Source organism: Lepidochelys kempii, chromosome 14 (assembly GCF_965140265.1).
Source record: "Lepidochelys kempii isolate rLepKem1 chromosome 14, rLepKem1.hap2, whole genome shotgun sequence".
NCBI classification, from domain to species: Eukaryota; Metazoa; Chordata; order Testudines; family Cheloniidae; genus Lepidochelys; species Lepidochelys kempii.
This window is the reverse complement of record NC_133269.1, coordinates 13340824-13359108: the sequence shown is the minus strand read 5'-3', so window position 1 is coordinate 13359108 and position 18285 is coordinate 13340824. Positions and strand designations below refer to the sequence as shown.

The 18285-nt window shown below is 41.0% G+C and overlaps 1 protein-coding gene across 1 annotated transcript in view; it reads left to right on the top strand.

Moving 5' to 3' along the window:
- Positions 1-17432, top strand: part of CACNA1G (calcium voltage-gated channel subunit alpha1 G) — a 282700-nt gene extending 265268 nt beyond the window's left edge. The window contains exons 34-38 of the mRNA XM_073310526.1: positions 1361-1501; positions 4848-4982; positions 7512-7701; positions 11696-11865; positions 16336-17432. Coding sequence (XP_073166627.1) covers positions 1361-1501; positions 4848-4982; positions 7512-7701; positions 11696-11865; positions 16336-17184 — 1485 coding nt within the window. The 3' untranslated portion in view covers positions 17185-17432. The remainder of the gene's footprint in view (positions 1-1360; positions 1502-4847; positions 4983-7511; positions 7702-11695; positions 11866-16335) is intronic.
- Positions 17433-18285: the final 853 nt, after the last annotated feature.

Sequence of the window (18285 nt, the reverse complement as noted above, 5' to 3'; positions counted from 1 at the left end):
CCTTTATCTTTTCAGTCTGTTTGGTTCAGTCTGTTCTAGGATTATCCTACATGGATCTTATTCTGCATCCTCTAATATAAAATAAATATATATATATAAAAATATAATATTACAGCTAGTATGGCCAAACAGTCATCTTCAGCATAGTCACAGATCAGTAACCAAGCTAAGCAAACGAGTAGGTGGAGAAGCGAAACAAATCAGAATTATACCATCAGCTGTTTGAGAGGCTTTACAAATTTCATTTGGCCGTCTTCTATTTGGAATGGCCATGGAGGATGTTTATTCCACACTCTTGTATATTATCCAGACTCTATTCATTGCTCTTTCCACCAAAACAGATGCTTTGAAAACCTCAGGACGGTTTTATTCTGAAATAACTGTGATGATTTTCTTTCCTTCCCATCAAAATTTCCACAAAGAATCTGGTGTTTGAATACATGGTGGTAGAGGAATACAGTTCTCAGAATGCGCTTCTGCAAGGTCATGTGGTCAGCATGCGCCTTTGCTTGCATATTCCCTAGAATATTTGTATTGCGTGCCATTTGACTGTAACAGAGGTCCTCATTTCATTGTACATATTGGCTGTTCCCTGCACAAAAGGGACAACTTTTAAATGACCCCTGTACTGTTTGTGAAAATTATATGTTATCATATATAATATTTCTGCTGTATGCACGAAGGCCAACATTTTTAAAGGTGGGAGCTTGAAGTTAGGAACCTAAACCCATATTTACCTAACCCAACCCACCTAAATTAGTGGCCTGATAGTCACCTGTGCTGACCATCCACGACCTCCATGGAAGTCAGTGAGATTGGAGAATGCATGGCACCTCCAAGAGTCAGGCTGCTTTCATTTCTGTGGTGCTCAGGTATGGATTTAGGGACCTAACGCTAGACTCCCATGTTTGAAAATGTTGCCATTAAGTGTTTCATAGATGTCTTACAGCAATAGTTTCCTTTAGAAGTTCCCAGTAACAAGCAATTGGATTCTGTTACAATGGCCCTGCCAGACTCCTGCAACTCAGAATAACTAGTAATGGTCGTTCAGGATGGGAGTAATGTCTGAAGATGGGCCCAAGCCTGAAATGTCCCACAGTTCCCCGGGGCATCTGGCTTCAGTCCTGTCTCTAGTGATGTCTGAGAAAGCTTCTGACTGTGAAATTACTGCACTGTTCTCTTTCCTCCTCTATCTCATCCTTTTCCTTCCTGATCATTTCTATTACTGCTAATCTCTCTCTGAAAACTATGGTTTTCTTCTTCCTGTTTTCCCCTGTCCTTTTACTCTCTCCCTCTGTCTCTGTCCCTCACTTTCTCTCTCTTTGGCTTGCCTCTGCATGCTATACGGCACCCCTCCCAGGAAAGACACTTGTTTGATACCATATCACTGCTGATCCAGGAATCTCTGGAAGGAGAGTTGAAGCTGATGGACAACCTGTCAGGCTCTGTGTGCCATCATTATGCCCTTCCAGCTCCTGAATATTACAACTCTGAGAAACAGGTTAATATTCCTAATTTCCTGCACAGTCTCTGTCCAAGGCAATTTGACTGAGACCTGTATTGAAAAGATAAAGTTGGGGGTGGGGTTTAATCGAAACTAGCCATAGGGATTTTGAAGCCTAAGTCATCAGGGCTATTTTATGGGAGGGCAAGTTAACTTATCTCTGTTTAAGATATTATATATCCATGCTAGAACAAGTGTGCAGGATTTAATCTCCCCTCCTTAATGTACTAAATCCAAAGCTAAATTTCTCTATATATGAGTGGCCTTAGGATGATGACCAAATGTAGCCCAGATCCTGAGATTGGATTTATGCATTGCAACTGCACAGGTGCTGGGATCCAACCGCGCAGACTGGATTGTAGGATGGGAGCTCATGGACCAGATCAGAGGGTGGTGTGAAGGGGCATCTCTCCATTCTGTAGCAATGCCCATTTACACTCCAGCCCCATATGTGTCTCTAAATAGGCCTCTTGCGACTGGGTCCTGATCTCCAATCTGAACCCAATTCGAGAAAGCAAGACAGCACTTTAGCAAGTGCTTATATCCCAAAGAAGTCAGTGAAGCTTGGGTATGTGCTTAAACTTAATCAGGTACTTAAGTGCTGTCTTCAGTAGGAGTGGACTTAAGCATGTCTGTAAGTGCTTTCCTGAACTGGGGCCTTAAACAGTTAAAATAATACCACTCAATTTTTTTAAATTAATGTAGATGAAATAAAATTCCTGCTTTCTCCTATCCATTACTCCTTAGGGCAAACACTTTTTCGCATGACATAGGCTAATTCAAATACCCTCATTTTTTATTATTTTCATTTTGACTGAGCAAAATCCAATAGTGCTGTAATTTTTTGCTAAAAATATCTTATCTTTATTTTATCAGATAAAAATATCTGAAGATTTCTTATTAAATTATTAGTATATTTATTTACCAGCTCATTGAGTACTATAAATTATTCAACTTTTCTTTTCATTAGGCAGGGAGAACAAGTTTGGATACAATGAGAACTATACCTTTATAGGTTTCACAATATTGGGATAACTTTTTACCCCCTAGTTGTTAATTATCACTTTCATTATGCTGGGGATTATTAACCAACAGACAGAGGTCTCCCTTAAAACCTGTGATGGAAGGGACAAGCTAGCTTTGTTACCTTTTCCGTTTCCTCAGTCCTGGGGACTGCTGAGAGCTTGTATGGCTGTCCACATAACTTAGAGCAGCTTCGAGGCTGCTCTAAACTATCCCAACTAATAATGGCCCCCAAAGGTCCATTACACCAGCCAGCAATTACCTTCATCCAACACATACTGGCCACATCCCCTTTTTCCGCTGTGGAGGAGGGCCCATAGAGGCTGGCATAGAGCTACTAATATCAGTCCTATGCCAGCTAGGAATCCATCTGCCATGCTGGGGGAATTCTCAATGGCCCTATTAGGGCGTCTCTCTGGCTCCTTTGTGCTGCCTCAGTGGCAGCTGGGTTCTAGTGGACTCAGGTGTGCAAGAGCTGCAAGTGCCTCTGATCTACATTTCCTGGTTCCATCCACAACCAGAGACAGAAGCTCTGGGATACCGTGACTGATGCTAGAACAGCTCTGCCACTGGCAGTTCATTGTATTCCTGACTCCAAAGGACACACTGGAAATCCCACCAGAAAGCCTGTCCAGTAAGATTGCTAGCCAGCCCTGTGTCACAGATTCAGAGGGTGAGAGGGTTTGGATAGAGTTCAAAAGAACAATCAGTCTCATGATTATCTCAACCAAACCTCTGAGGTTCATCCATCACTAGAGTTAATTAGCCCCAGGTGAAATAGTATGATACCATTTCCAAAAGCAGGCGTGCGGGAGAAACCAACTCTTTGCTAGGTTGGATATGGCAGGCTTCAGTCTCCACAGCTTCTCTTGAAAGACGCATTGCTGTGGAAACAGACTGTTTGAACGCTTAAGATAAAAGTGCTAATCCTTTGAATTAAGAGAGGAAATGCTGACGTACTGGGAGCCCTAGAGGCAGCACTGTGGACCTATGTCTTGATGTAGAAGCTGTAGTTGTGCATGGATCAGTTTTATATAAGGCCTATAAAACAGTCCCTTCGCTAACCACACACCCATAGAGAAATACGTGACAATCGGTAAGACAAATATCCAGTTTGAGAGAGAGTGCTTAGAAAGTCAAGCCTACACTTTAAATCCAGCATCTGGCTTTGAGGCTGCTGACAACAGTGACTCTACTTTGTTAGGAGAACACTGCCCTTTCTTTTGGGCAGTCTAGACAGCCACCTCAAAGCACAAAGCAATGACACATTGTGCTTCCCATTAGATGGTCGTGTGTGCCTCAAGAGAGAGCGCCCTCCACTGAAGGCTGCATATTTTGCTTGATTTTTTTTTAGAAAGGACTAACCCTGTCACCGACTTGCTGTGGCCCTGGGGAAGTCACAGAGGGCAGATTTTCAAATATATTTAGGTGTCTAAAGATGCATATAGATGCCCAATGGGGTTTTCAAAAGCACGTAAGTGGGTTAACTAACTCCCATAAATGATCCAAAGACCACAGAAGTGACTGGGAAGAATCTCACTGACTGCAGCAGACTGCGGATCAAGACTTTATGCCTCAGTTAACCCATCTGTAAACAAGTTATGCTACCTGCCTCACATGGCAGAGACTCAATTCACATTTGGAAAGTAGATTGTGATTCTATAACGAAAGTCTCCCTAGATAGATGTCATTCTTTACACTGCATTAAAGATGCATACATGAACAGCTGATTGCATCCTAATCAGATGATTTTGGTGTCGAGGGTATCCCATGAGGATCCAGACAAGACAGGCTAGAGTCAAACACAACTGCAACATCGCCATAGCATTTTGGGATAGGAGATATCAGCGAAGTTTTGAGGTTCTCAATGCCTCTAATAGTTAGATGTCATTAGAATAATAAAAATACATATTTATCTACATACTACCTAAGCTACTGTTACTTTCACTTCCTGTTGGTGTTGTGAGGATAAATACATTAAAACTTGTGAAGCACTTTGAAATCTACTGATGAAAAGCATTATATAAGAGACAGGTATTATTACTCTTATTATTCCTCGATTTGTCACATAGAAACCAGTGTTTCTCACAGCACCTTTAGTGTACAATTGTAAAATCTGTTTGACTTATTTGTAAGTATTTAAGGCTGAATGTAATGGGTTTTCTTACCCCATTTCCTTATGGTTTTATCTACCGCAATGACATGCGTGACATAGATGCTCTTATTTTAGGGATAATGCTTCAGTATTTAGACGATGATACTTTTTTTCAAAAGGTTTGTGTCCTGGTTTCTTATGCTTAATCATCTCTCCCTTGTTTAGATCCCTCTAGCTGAGATGGAGGCTCTGTCTCTGACGTCAGATATTCTCTCTGAAAAGTCCTGGTCCTTAGCTCTGACGGATGACTCTTTTCCTGATGATACTAACACACTCTTACTTAATGCTCTGGAAAGCAATGTACATACACTGGTCACTATATATTCTGATGTTTACAGGGTTCTAAATACTGCTGTCCCATGGTTAATCACAATGGTATTTTCAGTCCAACTCTATCTCCAAATAGCACCTAATCTTTTATCTGAAGAGGGCAGTTTATTTTTATTTTTTGCATCATATGTAAAAACATTACATTATCTTAAAAAAAAAAATAGCCCACCCACAAAAAATGGATGGTGTGAATCTTGAAACTTTCTCTGCATCTGAAACAAATCAATGTTTGTGTGCATAAAAGACACACCCATGAGCAAATAGCTCATGTGCCCAATGCAGAAGGATTATCTACATCCCCTTGGTTTGTAAGTGACTAGATTTTGTGAACATAGGTGCCCTCAGTGCTTTGGGGATGGGCGCCAGATACACTTTTTTGAAATACACCAGCTGCGGATCTCTCAGAGATGCTGCTTGTTTTGTGAACTCTCATTAGCAACCAATATTGGATTCCTTTCTCTTTTTTGTAAAAAATTACCAGTATTTTGAGCCCTGCTTTAACCATCTTCTTTTTGAAACATTAGACATTTTTAGCTGATGTGTAGCGATCAAGTGCTTTCTTTCTGCTGTACAACAGACATAACTTCTCTTCCAACATTTTTGGATCCATTCTTGTTTTATATGTCGTCCATATACCTATCTCTGGATGTTTGTGTTGTTGATAAATTTTCTATCATCCTAATTAATATTTATTTGGGCTACACCTTCTTTAAACCGTGACAATATTTCCCATCATGCTTCATGGCATCATGTACAAAAGAAAACTACATTTAACATTTTGTATGGAACATTTTGTTTCAAAATAAGATATCTAGTGGAGGTGGGCTGAGGAGCGCAGTGTTCCAGTCTGGATCCAGATTGGGTAGAGATTAGGAATCTGACAGCAGTGAAGTCTGTGTGAGCTGTTTCTCATGGGATCACCTTTCAGGCTTTTAAATGGCTTTCATGAAATTAGCTGTTCTCTCAAGATTTCTGCTATTTGAGGCTGAAATCTCAGAAGAGTTTGGCTGCATCTGAACTGGAAAATAAGCCCCTTCTGAGTTGGATCTTGCTTGGAAACCTAGACAAGGAGAGTGGATTTGGATCTGATCTCGAATCCAAATGGATTTGAATGTGAAATTCCAGTTTTTGGACCATCTCTTGTATTAAGCAAAATGATGTGTAGAGAAAGGTGTGTGCATGCAGGTTGGTGAGGAGGATTTCAAACCAGAAGTGTCAGCATTACCAGAATTGAACTTGCCCTCCTCATTTGAGTTATAGCAGGAGACTGCAGTCCCTAATGAATATCATTTATATCTAAATCAGCAAATTCATGAAGACTGAAAACAATTTTTTATGGCCGTGAACTTGGATTTAGTTGGCCAATTTTACAACAGTGATCCCCCTCTTTTTTTTGTTGTAAATTCCATTTAATCTTGTCCTGTTTTACTGTGTACACAAAACACACTAATGAAATTTTGCTTCTGTTAGAGGACTAAATTAGAAAAAACCTCAGAATATCTATTTCAGAAAAATATTAATGCTCAGAGTAAGTGGAAGATAAATTTGCCAGTAGATAATTTTTAAACTACTCTGAAAGAAGGGGATCAGAGATGTATTTTACTGAACTACATTGGCATGTTCCTCTGTTTTCTATGATTTCTTATGGAGTTCTTTATAAAGGAGGTAGTTCTTTTGTTAGAAATACATGACTGGGCTTACATTATTTCCATGTTTGATAACACCTTATAATTTTCTTTAGAACGCAAGAACATAGGAATTGCCCTACTGAATCGGACCCAAAGTCTATCTAGTATCTGTCTCTGATGGTGGCCAGTGCCAAATGCTTCAGAGAAAGCTTGGAAGAAGCCTGCACTAGCAGATGTGGGATAATCAGCCCCCCACATTAGGTCTTATCTATATCTCTAATAGAGACTGGTTTATGCCCTGAAGAATCAAATTTAATGTCCTGCCAAAAAAGTGTCATTAATAATTATTACTAGAAAAGGAAAGAAAAAGCAATAAAATGACAGTGGAAGTCAAAGCAGGGTACATCTTCTGTGAACTATATTGTTTCTCCATTCTTAGAAGAGGGGATGACTGTTACGTACTTACCTTTGCAAAAGTCTAACTGACTTGGGAGGGCACATATGGGAGGCTTGATTATCTTTTGATATGATCAGAGTTATGCAAAAAGCATGTGTGCATTGCTGGACCTTGAGGCATGATGCCTGTTTCAACTATTCCTGAAATAGTCATGGTTTATTACTGCACTGTTGCTTTCCTCTGTTTCCCAGTATTTTATTTGGTTCATTCTGTGTGATGGTTTAGTGACACTATAAAATTAGGGGAATAGCTTCCTAGTAGATCCATTTGTGCAAGTTTCATTTTGTTTCAGTCGACATATCGGCAATTTGCATGCACCATCATGCCCCATATTTATTGCAATGGCTGTTGCTAGGGGTCCCAGGTTCTCTGGGTCTTCCAACTCTGTGATGTTTTCTCTCTCTTCTTTCATAGACTGATCACCTCTCCAAAGATGACACTCTGACACTGTCCCCGAGCAAGCACTTGCTGAGTGTGAGAAAGCCTTCTGTAGGTCGCACCCACTCTTTGCCAAATGACAGCTATATGTTCCAGCCTCCATACTCTGGCTCCTGTGCCAACTCCCAGGCTGAGAGGAATACATCTCATCAGAAATCGCGGTCAGGTACAAATCTCTCCACGCTGACCATATCACACCTGGGGGTTTCAAAGTGTAGCTACGGAACTACCTATGTTGCTACATATCATTTGTATCAAAGCTACCTATATAGCTATGTATCAGTTCTGATGGCAATTAGGTCTCTAGATGCCTAAAATGGCTTTGAAAAGCCCATCTATCAGATCTAGACTAACAAATTTGGCCAGTCTAGAATAAAAACTTCCTCCATCTGAACCTTACACCCATTTTAGAACCAAAACTTTTTAAAGGGTTCAGAAAAAAAGGAAGTGACTGGACTGCTGGGAGGGCAGGTGGTTGGCAGCAGTGGACCCGTCTTACATTCTACCCTCCTATCGCTGCCTTCAGGGGTCAGAATTCTTAAGAACTGTGGAAGCTCCACCAGTCTCACCCCAGCAAACTAAGACCCGTGAATGAAAATCCCAGCAGAAGTTATCTTTAGAGGAGTGTCTCCTCACTTCTTGTTTCTGAAATATTGTGACAGCCTGTCCTGCTGTCCAAATAACTGCTCTTCTTCTTAGGGCAGGGTGGCCCAATGGTCAGAGTCAGTGGGGCTGTCCTTAGATTTAGGGCAGCAAGGCCTAGCAGCCAGCATCAATAGAACCCTCCTTCAGCACATGGCAATATGGCCTACCAGTCAGAGTTAATAGGACAGCCCTCCTGCACCAGGCAGTATGGCCTACTGGCCAAAAGGGAAGTAGGCCACCACTCAGGGGTAAGTTGGTGGCCAAGGTAGAGGAACCTGGGCCCTCCCTACTCCACCGGGTCCTAGCCCAGGGGCAGCGCGGATCCCACTGAAACATGCTGACTCTGTTCCTGGAACTACAACCGGATCAATGTCTGGTTCCCATGGGCTACTTCCAACTCTGTCTTCCTGCTACGTAGGCTACAGGTCCTCTGGTTCTCCAGGGTATTCAGCAGGCGATGTTCCCAGTGGCTCCTTTTCCTCGTGGGCTTCCACTGATTTTACCTGGGTCTCAGTGTACATGGCCTCTGCGGTCTGGGGCTCCAACAGCTTCCGGACAGGAGCATGCAACACCCATCCTCTCTCCTCCCCAGACTGAGTTGAACTGCTCCCTCTTATAGTGTGGTTCCAGTTAGAGCATGCCCAGCAGGGAGAGGGGGTGAGGCTTCCTTAGTCCAAAGTACAGGGTTAACCCCTTCTGGCCCAGGGCAGGGCAAATATGTCTGGTCACAGACACATTCTCCCAAATGGATCCCCAATTCAGAACATTTTCAGGTTAGCTCACCCCTCCCTGGATTGACAGGGGCATGGTTCCTCCTGTGAGACTGAAGAGAGATAATGAATTCTATTCTTTAGAGAGAACAATAAACTGGAGTATTGGGGCAGTCTTTCCTTCTTCATAGCATATGAAGCAATGAATGTGGCCTAAGATTGACCAAAGCATTGGAGCAAAGCTGATATCTGTAATCAGTCTCCAAAGTGTTTACTGGGAGTTCATTACAAAGTAGTACACATTATCCCTGTTGTAAAACCAACCATGACATCAAAATGAAATCCAAAATAATGGTCATTCTTCCCTCAGGAGAATTTTGAAGTCCTTCTCTGTATGTTTCTCAGAGTCTCCAAGGAAGTACTAATAGGTTAAATGTGTCTTCTCTTGGGAGAGAAGCACAGTCTTGTGGCTAAACAGAGTGGGAGTCAGGAAATATGTAGTCTATTCTCAGCTCTGCCCCTAATACTTCATGTGGCCTTGAGCAAGTCACTTAACCTCTCTGTGCCTCAGATGCCTCTTTACAGAGGGAGCTTGTGAGACTTATTGTTTATAATGCACTTTGAAATCCTGGGATGGAACACACCATGGGAATGCTAAGTTGTGTTATTGTGCAGTGACAAAACACTGACAGGCTGGTTTAGAGAAATAACCGGGTAGAATTTGTGTTTAAAATGTAAATTACAGTTCAAAGATGGGTTTTCCCATTCAAAGGTTGTTTGATGGAGGGGACTGGGTTGGACAGGAAGATAATTAAATTACCTCAATTAAAATATAGGGCCAGGTTTCCATAGACTGGTGCCACAGATTGCAGCTACAGTAGCATCTATCTGTGCAAAATGGGTAAGTGTATGTTTAAGGGACCCTTAGTGCAGGTATTTTCTTAGGTTTACATTTGCATTTTTTTCAGGTGCTACCCCTGGTCCGTATTGTCCATCAGGATTTCACTGTTGTTGTGATGGTCAATATTTTGGGGATGCAATTGGCAGAAATTCTTGTGTTGCACAGTAGGCTATGCAATACCTTCTGCTGGTCAGTTAATATAGTTCCCTTTAATTTATCTGCACCTGCTCTTAATAGACAACAGTTTGTAGGCTCTTGTCCTAGGTAAGGCAGAAAAGATTTTCCCGAGCATTACCATTTGCAAGCTTCTAACAGGGGCATAATTTCATACAGCTATTCAGAATGATACAAGATTTGAACAGATTAGAAATGGGATGCTGAAATTTGCAGAGTAATAGGAATTCAAATGCACAGCTATAGTTTAACAGCAGAAATAAAATGTGGAGACAACAGAGCAAGATGAACCTGGGGTTGGAAAGAGGCATTGGCATAATATGAAAGACTTAGGGACAAATACTGTCCCTTTCAAGGATTCATTCACATCAATGGAAAGACTTGGGGTAAAATTTTAGCCAGTTAAAATCTATGGCAAAACTCCCTTTGACTTCAATGGGACCAGGATTAGTGTCTGTGTAGCCCAAGGTCACTGAAACTTCCTTGGCTTTTAAAAAGATCCTCATGTTGCTATGGAGGGAGTTTTTGGTGCTGTGCATGTTGCTGCTTAATCCAGGTATCTTTGTTCCTACGTTGAGCTAGCTTGCAAGCCACACCCGGGCTTCTTCCTAGTCCTTTGTTTACCTTGAACTTGCACTGTTCAGTTCCCATCTTGGTAAAATGAATAGCACTGGCTGACACCAGGAGAATCTGAGGAGCCTGTATTACTCCCTAGGGAATCCTGGATAAATAGTCCCATTTGGAAGTAGGGCAGATATTTAAGAAAGGCTCTTGCATGATTCTTCAAAGCCACGCTGGACCCTGAAGTTTGTGCTGGCCATTGATGCACTGTGTTTTGATCACTTGTTAAGTAGCTCAGATTAAACAGGGTATTGGAAGTAAGAGTGTTTAGGGTAAATGTGTTTCGGTTTTTTTTTCTGGCTATGATCATCTAGGGTTTAGAAGCTAAGAATGGTCTGACCTAGTCAGGATTTGGATTGGAGACCTCTGAAGAAAACCTGAGATGTTCCAAGAAATGATCCTAGCCATTCATCCTCCGTCTGAGTCAGCTGTCAGCCAGTGATCCAGCATGGGGGGGGCGGTCTGTACTGTTTTCTGATCAGAGAAAACTAATGTCCTATTCATAACCATGTTATAACCAATTAAATACCTTATGTTTTACATCTGCCTCGGTGTCCTGGCAAAATTCCCATTGCTTTAACTGGACAAAGTATTCTACACACCCTGTTCTGAGTTGCTGTATAGTGTTGCTGGTACCCTTTAAATTGTTGCCCTATTCCATCTAAAAAGTGGCTGTATTTCAGCACTGAGTGAAGTGAACTCCTACCTGTTTCAGAGAGGGAGCCGTGTTAGTCTGTATCAGCAAAAAGAACGAGGAGTCCTTGTGGCACCTTAGAGACTAAAATGTATTTGGACATAAGCTTTCATGGGCTAAAACCCACTTCATCAGGTGCATGCAGTGGAAAATAGAGTAGGAAGATATAGATACACAGAGAACATGAAACAATGGGTGTTGCCATGCCAACTATAACGAGACTAATCAATTAAGGTGAGCTATTATCAGCAGGAGAAAAAAAACTTTTGAAGTGATAATCAGGATGTTAAAAAGTATTCATTGTGCAATGCCTGTCTGGTCCAATGGGAGAGTTTTCACTGAAAGGTTATTAAGCTATGGGAGATATCTACAGATGAATGTGTGTCACATTCCTGTTTCCTGTCCCTTTCTCAAGGTTCAACAGCCTCCGTGCAGTCGCAGCCTGTTGACACCAGTTCTCTCCTGCAAATCCCAAAAGATCATTTCCACCACCTAAGACCACATGGCAATTTGGACTGGGAAAGTAAATCCAAGATCCCCCCAACTGTGCATTCTCCCTCTGCAGAAAGATTACTTCGTAGGCAGGTAAGCAGAGCTGTGACTGTGAACCTGCTGTAGTTCAAGACTGGTGGCTTACTAAGTTAACTGATGGGTTACTAACCTTTATATCGCAATTTCATGAGCTCTGTAACCCTCATTTAGGAATAATCCCAAAAAGATTGGTTGATTTTTTTTTTAAGAGAAACCCATTCAGTGTCTAAAGAGCCACGTGATGGCTTACAACTCCTTTGGCAATAGGCCTAAACGTTCTCCATTTGATTAATACTTTGTCCTTCCTAGCATTTTCATTGATATAGCCAAATGTTCCTTAGGGGTCAGTGGAGTTCACTGAACTAGTTCCGAACCGCTACGCAATGCTGTCCCCAACATTTGAGAGTGCACAGTGATTGCAGATAACTCTCCCCAATCAACTCTATGACTGCTGTAATTTCCTCTCATAGGGAAGAGCTATCGCTTTTGACAAGGAAAAGTGTGTTTTGCTTTAAGGAAGCCAGACCTTTTATGTCTGAACAAGCAGAAGTGGGAAATGTACCTTTTCTAGAGCAGGGATACGAAGTTGAGCTACTTTTGTTTTTACCTAAACTAAGAGTATTTTCCTTATTAGATGGGGGGGGGCGGCAATTCAAATGTGCCTAAGTGATTTAGGAGCCCAAAGCTCCATCTGCACTACAAGAGAGGGGTGTGATTGCCCTGCTCATGTACACGTAGTCGTGCTAGCCCAAGTATAAATAGCAAGGTAGCCGTGGTAGGATGATTAGCAGCAGTGGAGGCGTGGCTGAGCCATGCAGAATACAAATCCACCTGCAACCAACGGGTATGGAATGCCTCCGCTGCCGCAACCCATGCTGCCGTGGCCACTAGTGCAAGCTCAATTTATACTCGTGCAAGCTCAATGAGAGCCAGCGGGAGTATGTGCACGTGAGCAGGGGAATCCCACCCCAGCTTGGAGTGTAGATGTGGCCGATGCTGAAACTCAATGAGACAGACACTGAAGTGCTGAGTCACTTTTGAAAATGGGCCTGAGGCTCCTAAGTCATTTAAGAACTTTCGGAAAATTTGCCTTTAGTTTAATTTCTTCTGTTTTCTAACAAATGTATGCCTATTGGGTTTTGAGGACACTTATTCTTGGCCGCATATCAGTTGTCTAATTGCCAATGATATAGGCCCTGATTCAGCCAAGTACTTAAACATGTGCTTAACTTTAAGCATATGTTTAAGTCTGTACCTGTTCAGTAAAACACGTAAGCATAAGCTTAACTCTCACATTATAAAATTAAATATTAAATACATGTTAAAAGTGTTTTGCTGAATCAGAGCCATATATTTGGCTAATTTTGTAGCTCATCTTTACCCAATAATTAGTTTCCTGTGTCTCATTTTTTTATATATATATATAGAGAGAGAGAGAGTGTGTGTGTGTAAATAAATTAAATGCAGAGTGGATCATTTTTATTTTTCCCCAAATAACATATTACTTGAATAAAATATATCCTCATTTATTCAAATGATCTTCCCTTTTTACACTGAGAAAATAAGACAGTTAATTTATTGAGCCCTAAAAATGAATCTGAGGCACTAAGGTTAGCAGTTACATTAATCTGTAATATTAAACTGACAAGTTAAATTCCCAATGTGTATTAGACTGCACCAGGCCAGCCAGGCAGCCCAGTCGACACTAATGGGGAAACTAATTGATTTAATGTTTCCAGTTCATGAATATTCTCCCTCAGCTTCTGATGGGTAACAGCTCCAACCTTTTGGCTGGTATTTCTAATATAAATTACCATGTTAGCCATCTTCTTTAACTCCATTTTCTTCACATTTTCCATAGTGGTTACTGCTGAATAAGACTACAGGATAATTCTTAATAGAATGTTGGTTTGCACTTCAAGAGCAAGAACCGCAGCTGCTATAAATCAGCATGGCTCAATTGATTTCAAGAGCTATGCCAATTTACACCAGCTGAGGATCAGGCCTTAATGCCTTAAATTTAACACACAGAACTCCAGGTAAAACCAGTGGGAGATGCAAACATGTGCGAGCGTGCAATCTGACCCAGAATGTTCCCAATTGTCTATCCTATGTCACAACATGTGGGATTTTCAAAAGGGTTGAGAATTGGCCTAATCTGCTCCCATTGAAATCAATGGGAAGTCTACCATTCTCTTCAATGGGAACACAGACCAGAGTACGCCTACGTTGCAGCAAAAGGTGTACTTAACTCGGACCAGCTAATTCAGGTTAAAATAGCAGTGAAGAAATGGCAGCTTGGCTTTTAACTCAGGTTAGCAGCTTGAGTTTAACTCCAGGCTGTCAAATAAACATTGCAGTCAATCATTTAAGCACATTAATACAGAATTTCTAATTTGTGGTCCAAATAAGAGAGGTGAGCATGCAAACTCTATCAAGATTCCAGATACATATTAGTAATATAAACACACACAAATATTTGTGTGTGAGAACATATACCCCACGAACGTATTTTTATATTATTATGTATATGTGTGCATATATATATTTGTGTATGTAAACTTTCCTGCAAATACTTGCACATGCTTAATTTGAAGTATAGGGGAAGACTTATTAAACTCAAAGGGTCGGCTCATGCTTACATCTTTGCGGGGGGGGGGGGGTGTTGCATAAACCTTTGGAGGATCAGGGTCACTGTTCCCTCTAAGCTGTCCGTGCGCACACAGATCCTAACCCCCGCGCACACAGTGAAATACCACGCGCACAAAAATTTGCACAGGAGCACAACAATTTGCACAGAAGAAATTTTTTGCATACACGGCCTGTCAAAAATTAGAGGGAACATTGATCAGGGTGTGTGTATGTCCTGTAGTCTATGGGAGTTTTTCCCAGAAAAAAAATGAACTGGTTGATATTTATGGACTAGTTCATAAACTTTCATTTTAAAAAAGTAGTTTTGAGCTGCTAGATGACAAAAATGTTATTACAATTAATAGCCTATCTCTTCATCCTGGTATATTAAAGTGGGGCCACCTGCATTTTTTTTTCAAATATTGTAAAGAGGAAAATAAGCAATCTCCCCAAGATGAGACATTTGCATGAAGAGCTATTAAAATGACGTATAAATCCTTTAGCATAGGGGCTCATAGCACTATGGAACACAATAACTGCTGAAAATGGGGAGGTAAAACTGCCATGTAAAGGTGCTGTTCATAGCCAATTTGCAGCTATGGGGAAAATAAGCCTGTATCTGACTCCAAACAGTGTAGGCAAAACGTCCCTTGAGGAGCCTGAACTCACGCTTATAATAGGTGGAAATAATTACGGATGCATCACTCTAGAGGTATCCATTTCACTTTAATAAAAATCATATTACCAACAAGAATTTTCAAGTAATTCTATATCACATAAAGGTATTCAATACCAGACAATTATTTGAGATTTGGGGACACTTAGCATTTTTAGGATCAAGGATTGGGCCCATATTTATTTAGCACCAACAATGTCTTCAGCCACATAATAAACAGTCTTTGCCCTGAAGATCTTATATAAAATTTCCCCCCTCCCTTCTTCAGTCTCAAGTGGGTTTTGACCATTGGTGTGTGAGTGCTAAAAGCATGTGCCTTGCCAGCTTGAGCGAGAGCAGTGGCTGGCAGTAGTAACTGACTGCGTTCTTACTCAAACCAGTCCCTAGATAGGGCCAAAGATATGCACTGTTCTAGTACTGTTTAGATTTGCATGCAAAAAAAGATGAATGCATAGAGGATAGGGCACACTGGGAATGCAGAGGTAGGATAACTAAGCCCAGATACGGCAAACGCAGATGGGTATGCTGGGGGTAGCTCTATTGGACTCTGACTACACACGTGAGTATAGGCTGGCAGGAGTAGGGCTTAGTGGGTGGGCGGGGATGTTTATATTTCAACAGTGTTCCAAACTCCCTTTTTTTAGGACTTCAGCTCATTGCCCAGCAAAGCACTTGAGCACAAAGTTAACTTCAAGCATATGTGTAATCCCATTGATTTCAGCAGGACAATTTGTGTGCTTAAAGTAAACCCTGATCCAGTGCCTAATGAAGTCCATGGAAGACCTCCCATTGACTTCCATGAGCTTTGAATTAACCCCTTCCTCATTTGCAGAAGTAAAAATAAAGCCAAATCTTGGAAAAAGTTTTGATGAGTTTTTTTTGGTTTGGATTATCTAATCCTATATACTTTAGAGATACAACCTGAGAGCTGATATTCTTAAAGCATTAAAGTCCAAATTCTACTCTAACTTGTACTGGTGTAACCCCAGAGTAACTCCAATGAAGTCATGGAGTTACTATAATATGTATTCTATGTTAGAATATAGGAGTCATTGGATTTTCTCTGCATTTGTGTTCGTGTTTTTTCAAAGCAGAGTTAGGCCCCAGGCATGACAACCTGCCTTGTTAATTTTGTGCCTGCCTTGTACTAACCTTTGTTTGGTGTGTCTCTCTTTATCTGACAACCTCCTCCCCAATTCCGTGGCACTCTGCTACAGGTGGCAATAAGGAATGACTCCTTGGACATGTATTGCTCTGAAAGCAAAGACAATTTGCATGCTGAGGTGAATGAACTCTCTGATACAAATGTGGCAGCTGTATCCACAGTGACCCCATCAGAAGCAAGCGAATCGGCCTGCTGGGGCCGATCAAGTGTTCGCACTCAGCATTCCCACAATTGGTATAATATATCCAAGCACACACCAGCTTCGTGTGCATGTACAGGCTCATATCAAGAGACACTTAGAGACTCGATGGACCAAGAAGTATCTGAAATAAACAGCTCTTTGGAGCCTTTCGCTTCAGGAACTTGTACAGCCTTGAGTGCCTGTTCAGTGGTTCCACCTCTAAGTCCTAAGAGGAACCTAGGCAATAGCAGCAATGTTACTTTGAAGGACTTGAAGAAATACTACAGTGTAGATACCCAGGGTCTTCTCAGAAAACCACCATCTTGGTTAGATGATCAAAGGAGACATTCCATAGAAATTTGTTCCATGCAAAACAGCCCTCAGCACCATTCCACATCTAGCTCTTCTGGCTTCATAAGTCAGGTCTTAAGTGAAATGGAAGGCTTGCAAGGAGCACGGCAGAAGAAAAAACTGAGCCCCCCGTGTATATCTATAGATCCACCAGATAGACAAAGTTTGTTACCTAGAGGATCTCATGGTATTTCACCTCCCAGTGCAGACATTTGCCTGCGAAGGCGTGCTCCATCTTGTGATTCCAAGGACTCAATGGATATAGGAGATTCGCTGCTTCCAGACAGTATGTCAACATCTCCTACCCCAAAGACAGACTTGTTGACACTTCCTAGTTTTTCCTTTGATCAAACAGAAATGGACCCCTGAATTATATTTCTGTTGGTGCCAAATATTTTCTTCTTTTCGTGTAATAAAAAAAAGTACAAATTAAAAACTAACAAAAAACCCTCTGTGTTCTCAAATGGCACTGGGTAAAAATTTCCAAAGAAAGTTGAAAGAACCAGCTGGTTAAAGAGTGGTTAACCTATATCATGCTTACTTAAGCATATGTTCTGCTTAGGTAAAAGCAATACATTGTGCAGAATCTATATGTATATTATATTTTATTAAATTAATTGACTCTAGTATTGCGGGATGTAGTACATTTTGTGACTAAAATCTTGTTTAATTTTCTTCTATTTTATGTATCTCAGAATATTTCTGAGATAAGGTTTGGGTTTTATGGACATTTTAACATAAAAATACATATTTAATCCTTTTTTGTTTTGGTTTGGTTTGGTTTGGTTTTTTTGCAAAGCACAGGGTAGAGCCAATTAGTGCATTACAGAGGAAATATATCCCACAGTCAACAAGGAAGGAGAATAATTTTGAACTGTAATGTAACCTCCCCCCTTTAAACTTAATAACTTTCTGTGGGAAATAGTCATTTGAATATTTTACAACTGCAATGGAATTTTTTTAATAATCAAATAATTTTCCAAACTCAAGTTAAATCACCCATCAGAGTCAAAGCAGGTGCACTAGACCGGGAATGTACAGTATGTTGACAGATGCACGAAGATTTCTAATGCAAAGAGAATTTAACTGCATACTAGCGTGACACAATATTGGTTTATAAAAAGGTATTAAATATATTGCCACTGAGGACAATGGTGGTTCTTAAAAACTTGTCAATGGATGGATGCAGTTTTTAAAAGCACCCAAGTGATTTAGACACCTAATCCCGTGGGCACTTTTTAAAATTTTACCCAATATCTTTAGATAGGTAGAACCCAGTCCCGAGCTCTCGTGTCAGCAGTTTTACACTAGTCTAAGTCCACTGAGTTCAGTGGAGTTACTCCTACTTGCACCTGTGAGAGAGGAGAATCAAACCCGTAAGTAAGATCTGCGGTTAGCTTAACTCCATATAGCCCTGATTCAGGAAAGCGTTTAAACATGTTCTTATGACCATCCCTGTCCAGCAAAGCA